At 36.9% G+C, this 14,122-nt stretch overlaps 1 protein-coding gene across 1 annotated transcript in view; it reads left to right on the forward strand.

Annotated features, from left to right (window-relative positions):
- The window catches only part of LanA (laminin subunit alpha), a 1,191,635-nt gene that overhangs the window by 840,419 nt on the left and 337,094 nt on the right, over positions 1-14,122 (forward strand). Inside the window, exon 42 of the mRNA XM_090391815.1 lies at positions 5,573-5,689. Coding sequence (XP_090247941.1) covers positions 5,573-5,689 — 117 coding nt within the window. The remainder of the gene's footprint in view (positions 1-5,572; positions 5,690-14,122) is intronic.

A 14,122-nucleotide genomic window follows, 5' to 3' on the forward strand; every position in this document is an offset into this window, starting at 1 on the left:
CTTTAGCACTGATTGTATATTTATTGATCCTTATTCGCAGAATAAATTGCAGAAGAGAGGGTATAAAAATCGGCATGGGACTACTGAAATGAGTGACTTATATATCAGTGCTAAAGCTGGTACAAGATCTAGAGGGAATCTGCAATTTTTGTATAGCAATGCAAGAAGCATTCGAAATAAGAGAGAAGAATTTTTGGCATTAGTCAGTGCAATCTCACCAAAAGTTGTAGGCATTAGGGAAACTTGGCTGTCAGTAGAAGATGTGGTCAATGGAATTGATTGTGATTGGTACAGTATTTTCAGGGAGGATAGAGAAGATAGAATGGGGGGAGGAGTACTGTTGATGATAGCTGATATGTTGCAGCCAAAGAAAGTAGTATATCAATATGATAGACATGTGAATGAGAGTTCATTTGAGGTGGTCTGGTGCGAAGAGTGTGGTTAACAAGGGTGTCAGAACAAGGTTTTTTGCCTGGAGGGTGGTGAATGAGTGGAATTCATTGCCTGACTTAGTTGTGAGCTCTTCGTCTGTAAATGAATTCAAGAAGAGATATGACAGATATTGTTTTGCTAGTTTGGGTCTCCCACGATGAGTCTACAGACTCCATGGAGATACCCGTAATAATAATAAAAAACCCAGTGGTGAGCTATAAGGGGCTCGTAGGAGCTCGCCCAAGTCCGTTGTTAATTTTTTCTGAAATTTGCGAGCCCCTTGTTCTTCTTGTTTACTTTTTTATTTTTTCAAAAAAAAGGGAAAAAAAACATAATTTTTTGAAATATATTAAGCGAAAAACTCATACGGTAACCTAATAAAGTGATTTTATTAAATAAAATATTATAGTTACTGTTACTACCATTTTTCAAATAAGAATTCACTTTTGGTAATCGCATATAAATAAATAGGACTATAAAATAATGCCCCTTGATTGGTACCGTTGATTATCACTTGAAGTATAAAAACAAAAGAGAAATATACTTCAATATTATTGTGTTTAGATAATATTTATTTATTATTTATAGATTGTTTGTCCTAAAAACTTCCATCGCAAACAAAAGAAATTTATTTTGTTTATAAAAAATGTGGACTATTTCATATATGCAATTATAAATGATTTTATTCTTATTATATTTTGATAGTTAAAAAATGTTTTTCTTATGTAAGATAAATTAACACAGATGATTGTGTGCAAATATTTCATGTTTAGATCATGAAATATTTGTTTAAAAATTATAGCCTTTACAGGTTCATTGTCCCCTCATACTTTTTGATTGGCATTTGTACACAAGCTGTATTAATAAACGTTTTTGTGTGAAATACAGCTTTTTTTTGCTCAATGATGCAAGCCCTTTGTTAAAATTTCCATAGCTCACCACTGGACAAACCCATGTGACTTTCCCACCATTCCATTTCAGCATACCTAAATATTATGATTTTGACTGCTTCTCTCTAAAGTATATGAATAGCATGAATTGTTACATCAGTACTGAAATAACTGCTAAAACGATCCTGCTTAAACAAGATCTCCTCTGTTTGTGAAATAATGGAAAGAGCATTCAATAAAGAAAATCTCCCAGGCACATATATAGAAATACTGATACCTGGGTATCCACTGAATTTAAAGTAAACATAATAATTTACACAGACATCAGATTTTCCAGAAGAGGAGATGGATGCTGTCTGTCCATACGTTCCAAGCCCAAATGAAAACTTCAAGCCATACAAAAGTTAGTCTTCAACCTCTCCAAAATTGGATAAGTCTACACAGAAAAAAAAAAGACAACAGAACTGTCATGGATTCTATGGGTAACTTGACTTCCCCACTACAGGCATTAACTACTCATCTATCATTGGGATTTCTTCTTACAATATGCTCCTTATAGTTACAACTGGGGTCTGAATTAACTTCGAATAAACTTGATAAAGTTATATTGCAACTGTTTCCTGACAGCACATTATGGCATTAGTGCCCCCTCCCCCTCCACTAGTTAGATTGATCAATATTTGATGACGAGGAGGACGACTTCTCTTTCCCTCTGAATAATAGAAACAATAATTTCTTTCATACACAGTATGCCTACCATTTCATATTCTGCAATAGATCTTACAATCTGCTTCTAGCTATCCTTGCACTGCTGAGACTTAAAATTCACAGATAAGTGAATTTGAAGAGAACATAACTTACTTCTCTCTTCTACTTTATCAAGCAGCATGGCCGTAAACTTAAACTCTCTGTATAGTCTCTAGCTGTACCCAAGCCTTTAACTTCCTTGATTATTTGCAATAGATTGTCATAAATAGAATCATCTATCTCTCCCCCCCCCCTCTCTCTCTCTCTCTCTCTCTCTCTCTCTCTCTACATTGGCCTTAGTCTGCAATGCATACCTTACACTTGGTAATAAATGATGTACATTGTCATTTCTTATAACCAGTCTGTTGGGTAAAGTAATAAAGAGCATTGCTGACACAGAATTCTAGTAGGTTGACTTGATCAGAAGTATTGTGTTACATCCATTGTGCTTATTCAGCTCTGTTGTGATTCTGTTATAGAAGATGAGCAAATTTCTAAAGCAAGACCTACCTTTAACAAAAACATGCTGTCTTATGTAGATAATATTAATGCTGTCTATTCACATTTGATTGTGATTCCTTACAAGTATCTCCTAATGATGATTACACTGGAGATACCTCTTAGTCTATAATTGCTGCATCATTCCTAGTTCCACCCATGTATAATGGAATTATCTTCTCCTTTCACTTATTATGAATTATGAATGTACTGGAACTCTTTTGCACCTTCCTTCAACACCTACATTGACATCCAGTCTGACTGTTCTGTCACATGGCCGTCACAACAGCTGTAATACTTTTTAATTTGTTTGTCTCTTTTCTTTCACTGGTTTCTCTCTTGGCATCCAAAGAGCAATGAATGTGTACAGAAAGAATACGTTACTAAATTAACCACAATAACAAATTAGCTCTTTCTAGTTCATATATGAATTTCCTAGTATTTTCAGAATACTAGGAAATTTTTCTATGAAATTCCTAGTAAGGTCTTCTTCCTTTTACTTGCTATGTAGTAATAAAATTCTCTCACAGTTCTTTTGGCATGTTCAGCTAATTTCATTTCATAATCCAATTTTTCCTTTTTTTTACCATGGTGCTCACTCTTCTAGCCTGCTCTTCAGCCAGTGCTCCTGATTCTTGTTATCACTCTTTACAGGATATCGAATCCCCAGCATTTACTTTTTATGCAGCACTTGCTTTAATTTCTGTTTATACATTTATTTACCTTCCGTGTGATTTATTTTCCTAACTTTGAGTATGCAGTCAAATAATGTTTCTTTTAGGTGCCCTTTGACTATTCTCATGTACAGTTGATTTCTCTACTTTACAGTTTCTCATGCCAAGGCACTAACTTAAGCTGCATTCTCTTCTCATAAATCACCTGTCTTATGAGTCCACATATTATTACTATTTGGTAATCTCCATGTAGTCAATGGACTCATCGTGGGAGGCTCACTCAACCAGCAACATATCTATCATAATGAGCTTTGAAGTTATTTATACTTCCTGCATTCACAGCACACTCTGGCAATGCATTCCACTCACCAATAATTCCATATAAAAATTCTACTCCTCGAACCCTTCTTCGCCACATCTTTATATAACTTCCAGGGGTGGCCTCTCGTTCTTCCCATCTTAACATCCACTCTTTTTATAATTTCTTCTGTATTAATCTGATAGAATCCCTTAACTAATTCGAAGGTCTCTATCATATCTCCTCTTTTCCTCCTATCCACCAGATCAGTAATCCACATTCTCTTAAACTCTTCATAACCAACACTCCAGAGTCTTGATATCACTTTGGTTATTCGTCTTTGGACTCTTTCTAGTATTTCCACATCACAATGAAAACTAGGTGACCAAATTTGAGCACAATAGTCCATGTGTGGTCTGACTAATGCCTTATATAGAGGCACCTCCTTATCCCTACATGCCAATATACTTTTTATCACAGCAGATGAATGATGTGCGGTCTCTGTAACATGTGTTATGGGCTCTCAGAATAATGTAAGCAAACAAAGTTTGCACCTGAAATATAATCAGGACTAGGGCAATTTGTATATAGAAGCTAATGATTTCACATCATTTGCTTTAGTATCCCATAATGCAAAGCACATATCTTTATGGGTATGTATAATGCTAAGTGTTATGGGAAAGGTCACTTCCCCGACCGGTTTCAACCTTTATTGAGGTCTCATCAGTGGGAGCCAGACCCAGAGGTGATACTAAGGTTGAAGTAATCTGGCAAGGATATCAGATCGCTCAAAAGCACGGGTTGCAGAAAGAATCATATAATGTATAGTTTGATCATTTAAGATGAGCGGTGATTGTTGTTGTTCTGGCCAAGATTTGGAATTCAGTCCAAGGAGACCAGGTTTGAATGTCTACACCAACCTAAATGATGTGCATCATTTCAGTTGCATTATTTAGTAAGATGTTTATAGATGTTTTAGAGTTTTAAATTTTTTGTTTGGGGGGGGGGGGGTTTAAGGGAAGTTTGTTGTTTTAACTGCAGCAACTCTGTATTTATTTAGGTTATTCTCATGCCAGTATTACTAGAGATAAAAAGGGCAAAAACCATATAGCGAAAGGAGACTGACTCAGCCATGTTGCATGTTGTCCATACAGAGAGCATCCATACTCATACATGCTACAATATTACCTTAATATTGTAGCATACCTTTCTCCAGGGGCATGACCTGACAGCATAGATGACAGTGAGATTATATATCAGATAATTAGGAAAATTCCTAATTATCTGATACATACCACGTTACTGTCTGGGTTTTTTCCACACGCTATCTGGCATTCAGATAGTGTGTGTGTGTGTGTGTGTGTGTGTGTGTGTGTGTGTGTGTGTGTGTGTGTGTGTGTGTGTGTGTGTGTGTGTGTGTCTGTGTAACTGCTTTACTACTGTATTTTATTATTACCCTCGAAGATGGGGTGGGTTGGGTTTGGATCTCTACAGTATATTTGATATACCCTAAAGAAAGATTTAGGGAAAGAAAGCAGAGGATGAAACCTTGCTTTGGGAACCAAACATGACAATAGCACTTCAGGCTCTCAGTAATTATTATTATTATTATTATTATTATTATTATTATTGTACACCTCCAGGGTGTCCAAAGACTCATCGAGGAAGGACACCTACTCTACAACTGTCTCCACCAACTACACCAAGGTCATCTACTGTCCACCATCACCACCACTAGTATTTCCACAGACAATCATGAACATTTATGCCCATGGCGAGATTTGAACCTGCAGCCTTTTGGCTGGAGAGAGGATACACTAATCACCTAGCCAACCAGACCAGCAAAAAAAAGTAAGTAAGATGGTGAACCATGGAAATAATGGGAATATCTACCACTTCCACATGTTAGTACAAAAATACAAAAATATTGATTGATATTCAGACAAGATTTGCAAATAGTTATACTGGACCTCTTGTGTTGACTTTTGTGATCCTAATGAAGATTGATAATAATATTAATCGCAATTTTCTAGGGAATAATCAAACAAGTTTATCTGATGTCAGAACAGATTAAAGATATCCTGAAAGATGCAGAAGATCTTTTGAATAAAGCTAAAGAATTTCTAAATAATGCAAAAGACATCTATGTTGTAAGTTTTTTATGTTATCATACATATATAATATATATATATATATATATATATATATATATATATATATAAAATTAAAGAGTATTCTAAAGGTTTGATTTTCAATGAAAAAATTCATCTTCAAAATTAATATGATATTTAACCACCCAATTGACTTGGACATTTATTATAATCCCAAGACCTCATGGAGTCAAACACTCATCTGGGAGGTCCTTTTATTACACACACAGCTTATCATACCGTGCCTTGAACACATTCTAACTCCTTGCAGACACCATACTCTCAGGCAAGGCATTCCAATCATTTACAACTCTGCACAAAAAAAACCTGCCTCTCACTCCCCTACTCACAGCTTCTTTATACAGTTTCCAGGGATGACCTCTTATTCTTCCCCGATCTCCCACTATTTTCTGCAGAACTTCTCCACCATTGATCCTATAACAACCCCTTACCAACTTATAGGTCTCTATCATATCTCCCCTCTTCCTCCTGTCCACCAGACTGCAAATTACATCTTCTCAATCTTTCCTCATACTCGACATTCCAGAGGTCAGAAACTACCTTAGTCAGTCACCTTTGGACCCTTTCCAACATCTCTTCATCCGTCTGAAAACCAGGTGACCAAATCTTGACACAATAATCCATGTATGGCCTAATCAAAGCCTTATACAAAGGAACAAGAATCTCCCTAATTCTACATGTCAGTGTCCTCTGCATCATTCCCAGAAACCTTTGTGTTGTCTTCACAATTTTGGGTATGTGTCTCTAAATTTGAGATCCTTATCCACTGTCACCCCAGATCTCTTATTTCTTCCACCTCCAACAATATATTCTCATCCAAGCATGAATTCTACATCCCATCTTTGTTTTCCAAATTTTAAAACCTTACATTTTGCAACATTGAACTCATATCCCCATTTCCATGCCCAATCACTCAATTTATTCAAGTCTTCTTGTAAGGCCACAACATCTTCACTACTCTTCATGGTTCATTCCAACTTTGCATCATCTGCAAACAACTGAATATCTCCATCCAAATCTTCACCTATATCATTAATATACAAGTTAAACAGTAATGGTTTGTAACACCATTGATATTTTATTGAAATATCATAGATATGAAGTGCATGAGTAGTGATATATTGCTTGCATATTTATTATCTTATTTTAAAAGGAAAATTGCTTTAACTTTTATGATTATGACATTTATAATGATATATTTGTTATTGTACTGCTGTCATATATTAACTCATTATCTTATTTATCTTTTAATCTCATATTTATCCCTTAATCTTGTGTCTTATTTAAATCCTCATTCAGGCTGTTTATTAATGTTTAAGCTCATGTTAAATCCTTATGAATATCCCTTAATGAATTCTCCTAGATTAGTGCTATTAGTGGAGGAGGAAGAAAGAGAAAAATAACTCTAAAATATACAAAAATAATTTTGTAATAGGAGAAGGATACATTAAAGCCCCAACTGAAAACTTACATATTGATAAAATACACAAATAAAAAATTTAAAAAAATGTAAAAATACAAAGAGCCTTAGCAAAGTGGATAACCTATTTTCAGAATCTCTGGACTGATTCAGAATATTTTCAGAAGCTCTGAACAATACAGAAATAAAAATATATAAAACAAAATATGACTTAGCCATCAAAGGTTGGTCGATTGGTACAGCCTCTGCTACTAATGGCTCAGCAAAAGTTAAGCAAGTTTGAGAGCGGTTAGTAGTTGGAAGGGAACAATCATTCAATGCTGTCGGCACACTCTCCCTCGATGAGTCTTTAGACTCCTTGGTGGTGGTGTCACATAATAATAATAGTAATAATAATAATTATTATTATTATCAGAAAACATTACAATATGCTGACTAAAAATTACAGTGAATAAAATGAAAAATAGGAAATCACTAGAAGAAGACAGTATGTAACCAAACAAAAATAATGAATCCTGAAATTGTTTCATAAGGTTTGTGTATTACTAGAAAAACTCATAGCTCTTTGAAAAAAAAAATACTAGTTAGTTATACTAATATATAAAACAGGAAAGATGATTGTAATGTTGGTGGATTTTCCCTTTCAGTTCATTTCCGACTCTAGGTACTTTATAGGCATTGCCTCCAAAGTGTCCATGGTGAGATTTTTCACAGAGTAGTTCACCATTGCCTCCCCCCCCCCCAGTTTTATTCAGGCTTTGGGACCAGCATATGGTTGGAACATATTCATGACTGTAATCCATGTCCATGTGTGTTCACTAGGCTGGTTTGCCTGTTCTGGGGGTACAAAAAAATCCTAGTTTCCGGGTGAACCCCTCCCCATATGAGACCAACTAACTCACATTCCGTCGAAAGAGACCAGATAAAGATCCCTCACATCACTGATGGGAATTGAACCCAGGTCTTTCCAACCAAAGGGCTTTGTCTATACTAACTAAGCTATGGAGTTACTGTAATAACCATATGAAAATCAACCTACTGACATATAAAGTTAAAAATTATTGTATATATATTGTATATATAATAATTATATATATATATATATAATTATTAAAAAGGGTGCGGGTTCGAATCCCGCCATGGGCATGGATGTCTGTGAAAATACTAGTGGTGGGCGGTAGATGCCATTGGTGGTGGAGACAGAGAGTTGTAGAGGAAGTCCTCCCTCAATGACTCTTTTGACTCCCTGGAGGTGTCACGTAATAATAATAATAATAATAATACCAGAATGTAAACACATGTCAAGAGGAGCATGACAGGAATGTAGTCTGTCACCTCTGTATATATAATACATATATTTGGGCTGTGATAAAAAAACAGTCTTTTAAGTATTGAAAATAATTTCATTGATATCAAATTGAAATATTGAAAATATATCGAAAATAAAATATATATTGAAATTTTTAAAAAAAATTAATATTTGTAAATAATAAGGTGATTTTAATTACTTGTATATGAGAAATATGACTTCTGCATTACTTCAACGGTATCTCTTCTGGATCTGGCTTCCATGGATGACATTTATTATTATTATTATTATTATTATTATTATTATTATTATTATTATTATTATTACCCCAAGACCTCATGGAGTCAAAGACAAATCTGGGAGATCCTTTTATCACACACACACATCTCATCATACCGTGTCTTAAACACACTCAACCTCCTTGCAGACACCACACTCTCAGGCAAGGCATTCCAATCATTCACACTCTGCACAAAAAAAACCTGCCTCTCACTCCCCTACTCACACCCTCTTTATACAGTTTCCCGGGATGACCTCTGGTTCTCCCCTGATCTCCCACTATTCTCTGTAGAACTTCTCCACCATTGAGCTTATAACAATCCCTTACCAACTTGTAGGTCTCTATCATATCTCCCCTCTTCCTTCTCTCCACCAGACTCTGCAATTTACATCTTCTCAATCTTTCCTCATACTCAAAATTCCAGAGGTCAGAAACTACCTTAGTCAGTCACCTTTGGACCCTTTCCAACATCTCTTCATCCTTCTGAAAACCCAGTGACCAAATCTGGGCACAATAGTCCATGTGTGGCCTTATACAACGGAACAAGAATCTCCCTACTTCTACACGTCAGTGTCCTCTGCATCATTCCCTTAAGCCTTTGTGTTGTCTTCACAATTTTGGCGATGTGCCCCCTTAATTTTAGATCCTTATCCACTATCAGCCACACATCCCTTATTTCCTCTACCTCAAACAATATATTCCACCAAGCATAAATTCTGCATCCTATCTTTGTTTTCCAAATTTTAAAACCTTACATTTTACAACATTGAACTCACGTCTCCATTTCCGTGCCCAATCACTCAATTTATTCAATTCTTCTTGCAAGGCCACAACATCTTCACTACTCTTTATGGTTTGTCCCAACTTTGTATCATGTGCAAACAACTGAATATCTTCATCCAAATCTTAGCAAATATCATTAATATACAAATTAAATAGTAATGGCCCTAAAACAGACCCCTGAGGCACTCCACTAGTGACTTTCTTTTTCCTGGATATCGCACCCCCATACACAACTTGTTGATAATTATCAGATAGCCAGTCTCCAATCCAATGCACTAATCTAATATCCAACCCTATCTGCTCTAGTTTCACTGTCAACTTATCATGAGGTACTCTATCAAAAGCTTTTGCGAAATCCAAGCATATTACTGTGTATCCTTCTCCTCTGTCCAAGGAAGCAGTCACTTTATTGTAATAAGTAAGTAGATTACTAAAACATAACCTCCCTTTAGCAAATCCATGCTGTCCATCAAAGATTATACCATTGTTGTCAACCCAACTCTGGATCCTAGTTCTCACAAGCTTCTCCAACAACTTAACCACAACACCTGACACACAGATAGGCCTATAGTTTGATGCTTGAGTTCGATCACCTCCTTTATGAAGTGGCACAATCTTGCCCTCCTTCCACTCCTTAGGAACTTGACCAAGTGCAAGACTCATATTAAAAAAATATGTGAAGGTAGGTGTCAACTCTCTGGCACATTCTTTCAGAATACGCAGTGATATATTATCAAGTCACACAGCCTTATTTACATCTAGTTTACTCAACTCCCCAAATACCTCTTGCTCACTTACAGTCAGTCTCTCCTCTCCATCATCAACTGCTCTCAATTGATGATGGGGGAGGAGAGACTGACTGTAAGTGAGCAAGAGGTGTTTCGGGAGTAGAGTCCCCAAACTCTCCATGAGGTCACATTCACAAGATTGAAAGATCTTTATGAACCGCTCATTAAGTATCTCTACCACACATTCTGCAACAGCTGTCTTTATTCCATTTTATCCAATCAATGTCATCCTTCCATAAATCATTCTTTCTTTTGCTGGCTATATATCGAAAGAACTCTCTAGGATTCTTTTTGGCTTCATTAGCTAAATGCTGTTCATACCTCTCTTTAGCTACTCTCACCAACCAAGTCACCCTCCTTGCCTCGTCTTTGTAGACCTCATGAAATTGGTTATTTCAACTTCTCTTATGCTGCCTCCACAATGCCCTTTTTCTCTGTATCGCATGCTTAATCTCTTTATTCATCCATCTCATACCTACCTTATTTAACCTTCTCACCCTTGGAATACATTTAGACGTTGCATCTACTAGATAGTTTTTGAAAATCCCCCAAGCTGCATTGATCTGTTTTCCAGCTAACTCCTCATTCCACGCTACACCAACAAGCTGTCTCCTGAGCGCTTCATAATCGCCCCCCCCCCTTGTAGTTCCACATATACCCTTTTCTCACAGAGGTCCTCACACTGCTGGCAACACCCAGGTAATCACCTTGTGGTCATTCTCACCAATTGGTGGATGATTTGACACCTCATTTATAATTATATCCTCTGATGAGATGACCAAATCCAAGACTCTTAATCCTCTTGTGCCCTCTGTTACATGCTGTCTGAGGTAGTTATCTATCAAAAACTCAAGAGTTATCCCTCAAAAACTTATTAATCTTGTCATTGGGTTTGCTTATTTCCTGGGCAGTAGATTTACCCTGTAACAGTTTTTTACCTTCCACTGGGTGGAAGCACTGATGAGTTTCCTGTTCTGGAATGATTCAGGTCAGGAGTAATGCATTTCCTAGTGATCCTTTAGAATCACTCAGTGAGATTTAGAGCGATGTTATAGGTAACTCAGAGTTTTTGGAGAGGTAACCAATGTGAGATATCAGGTACCTCTCCAAATCTCAATAAAGTTTGAATCCAGTCTGGGTAGTTGTCCTTCCCATAATGCATAGCATTATACACTTCTGAAATGGGATGTGCTTTGCATTATGGGATACTAAGGCATTTGACGTAAACTCCTTACCCTCTGTATGGTATGGTGCAAAAAAAAAATCACTACTAAACTTCAACACCCTCCTCAGTACATGTGCTATGAGATATGCCATTCCACTGCATGTACATTAATAGAAAAACATATCTAGAGTGTACACCATTACATTTAGCTGTAAGAATGGCCTTGACGTTGGAAGAAAAGATGTTTATTGTTGAGCAATTTAGTTTAGCCTTTACTTTTATATTGTTTGTCCTTTTTATCTTTGTAATACACTCAAACCTTGCTGCTGGTCTCCTAAGACCAGCAGCAAGGTTGGGAATGGATATTAAATTGGTGATATGGATAGGAGAATGGCTCAGGGAGAGATACCATAAGGTGGTGTATGGAGGAGCCGAGTCCAGAATGAGGCAGGTGACCAGTGGTGTGCCTCAAGGCTCTGTGCTTGGGCCAATGTTGTTTAATTTGTATATAAATGATATAGGAAACGGCTTAAAGGGAGATATTCAGTTGTTTGCTGATGATGCAAAGTTGTGTAGTGCAATAAAAAATCAAAAATCAAGCTGATGTTGAAAGTTTGCAGGAGGATTTAAATAAGCTGGTAAAATGGGCAAAAGAAAATGGATGTCAGTTCAATGTGGAAAAGTGTAAAGTCATGCATTTTGGGATTAAAAGATTACCAGCTGTGTACTACATAGATGGAAAGGTACTCCAAGAGATTGATGAGGCTAGGGACTTAGGGGTATTGGTAGATAAGGAGATGAAGTTCAGAGGACACATTGCTAAGGTGTCCAAGATTGCACATAGGATTACTTGGTTGTTGAGGAACACACTGACATCCAGAGATAAAGAGGTTATTATTCCCCTTTATAAAGCATTGATACTTCCACATTTGGATGACTGTGCTCAGGTCTGGTCACCTGGATTCCTTGGAGATGAGGAGGCTGTGGAGAGGGTTCAGAGAAGAGTGACCAAGTTGGTGAGTGATATAAAAAATGCTCCCTACATTGATAGATTGAGAGCTTGTGGATTGCAGAGATTGGTTGATAGGCGAAGAAGAGGGGATATGATAGAAACATTCAAATTACTAAAAGGTTTTTATAGGATTGATGCAGGGGAAATGTTTCAGCTGTGTGAAAGTGATGGAAGAACAAGAGGTCATCTCTGGAAATTAAAGAAGGGTGTGGTTAACAAAGGTGTCAGAACAAGGTTTTTTGCCTGGAGGGTGGTGAATGAGTGGAATTCATTGCCTGACTTAGTTGTGAGCTCTTCGTCTGTAAATGAATTCAAGAAGAGATATGACAGATATTGTTTTGCTAGTTTGGGTCTCCCGCGATGAGTCTACTGACTCCATGGAGATACCCGTAATAATAATAATAATAATAATAATAATAATAAGCTTTTCATAATCACCACTATTATAGTTTCACATATATATCCCTTCTTCATAGAATGGAAAAGTCTCATATGACCATCTACAACCCAGATAATCACTTCACGGTCACTCTCACCAGCCGTGGTAAGATAAGACACTCCATTCACAATCACATCCTCCAGTGATATAGCCAGATTTAAGACTTGTAGCCATCATGTGCCCTCCATTAAATATTTCCCAAGATTGTTGTCCCTTAAGGACTCAAGAAATTCATTCTCCTTATACCCTGATGCTGTTTCTTCATTCCAATCCAGTCAGTATTGACTTAATTGAAATCATTCATAATCACTGCCCTTTACTTGCTCTCTAAGCCAAGTTGTGGATATGTTTCTTTGTGTCCATCCTCCAGATTCCCCAGCCTGTAGCAACACCCAACCAAATCAAATATCTCATTCTGTCAACCTCCACTTCACACCATACTGCTTCAAAACCACTGCCAATTTTTTCCCCTTGTATCCCAACCTTGTGTGCTTTTCTTCATGTCCTTCCTATCCTCATGAAAAACATTGTATCCTTCTATTTCTATTCCCATCAACATATCATTCTCATTCAACCATGTTTCCCTTATTCTAACAATGCAAAAATTTCATCTCCTATGCTTCTGATATTCTTGGCATTCATCAATAAGCATAACAATTCCTTCCTTGTTTTACAACCAGTCCTACCTATGCTGTCCCTCATCTGTGACTTCTCCATACTTGCTGTTGTCTGCTCACCCTTACATTTTGTTTCATTTATCCCCCCCCCTCCCCAGACTCAACTACCCCATGTATCTTAGGCCATTCCATTCATTACTGTTTTCAGAATCTACTTTCCTTACACTGCATTTTCCTGCCCTCACTGGCCTACCCCATTTTCATGTTCACCTTGCATTTCTGTAATCACATTCTTATCTCCTTTCACACTGGCTCACCTAATCCACTTTCTTGCATATTTACATATTCTCTGAATTCCTAATACCTTATTCACACTGATTACACTTCCTTCCAATAGCAGCCTTTCCTGGTGAGTCACTCCAAAACCATTCAGATGCAGTCTGTTTTTCTTATACAGTTCCATTCATCCCACAGATGCAATCTACTGTTCTTATACAGTTCCATTCATCCCACAGATGCAGTCTGTTGCTCTTATACAGTTCCATTTATCTCTCCAACTCATCCCACACATTCACAGACTGCACTCCTTTCTCCTCCTC

The sequence above is a fragment of the Typopeltis vanoorti genome, chromosome 4 (genome assembly GCF_054136105.1).
Source record: "Typopeltis vanoorti isolate ZY-2024b chromosome 4, IOZ_Tvanoo_1.0, whole genome shotgun sequence".
NCBI lineage: Eukaryota > Metazoa > Arthropoda > Arachnida > Uropygi > Thelyphonidae > Typopeltis > Typopeltis vanoorti.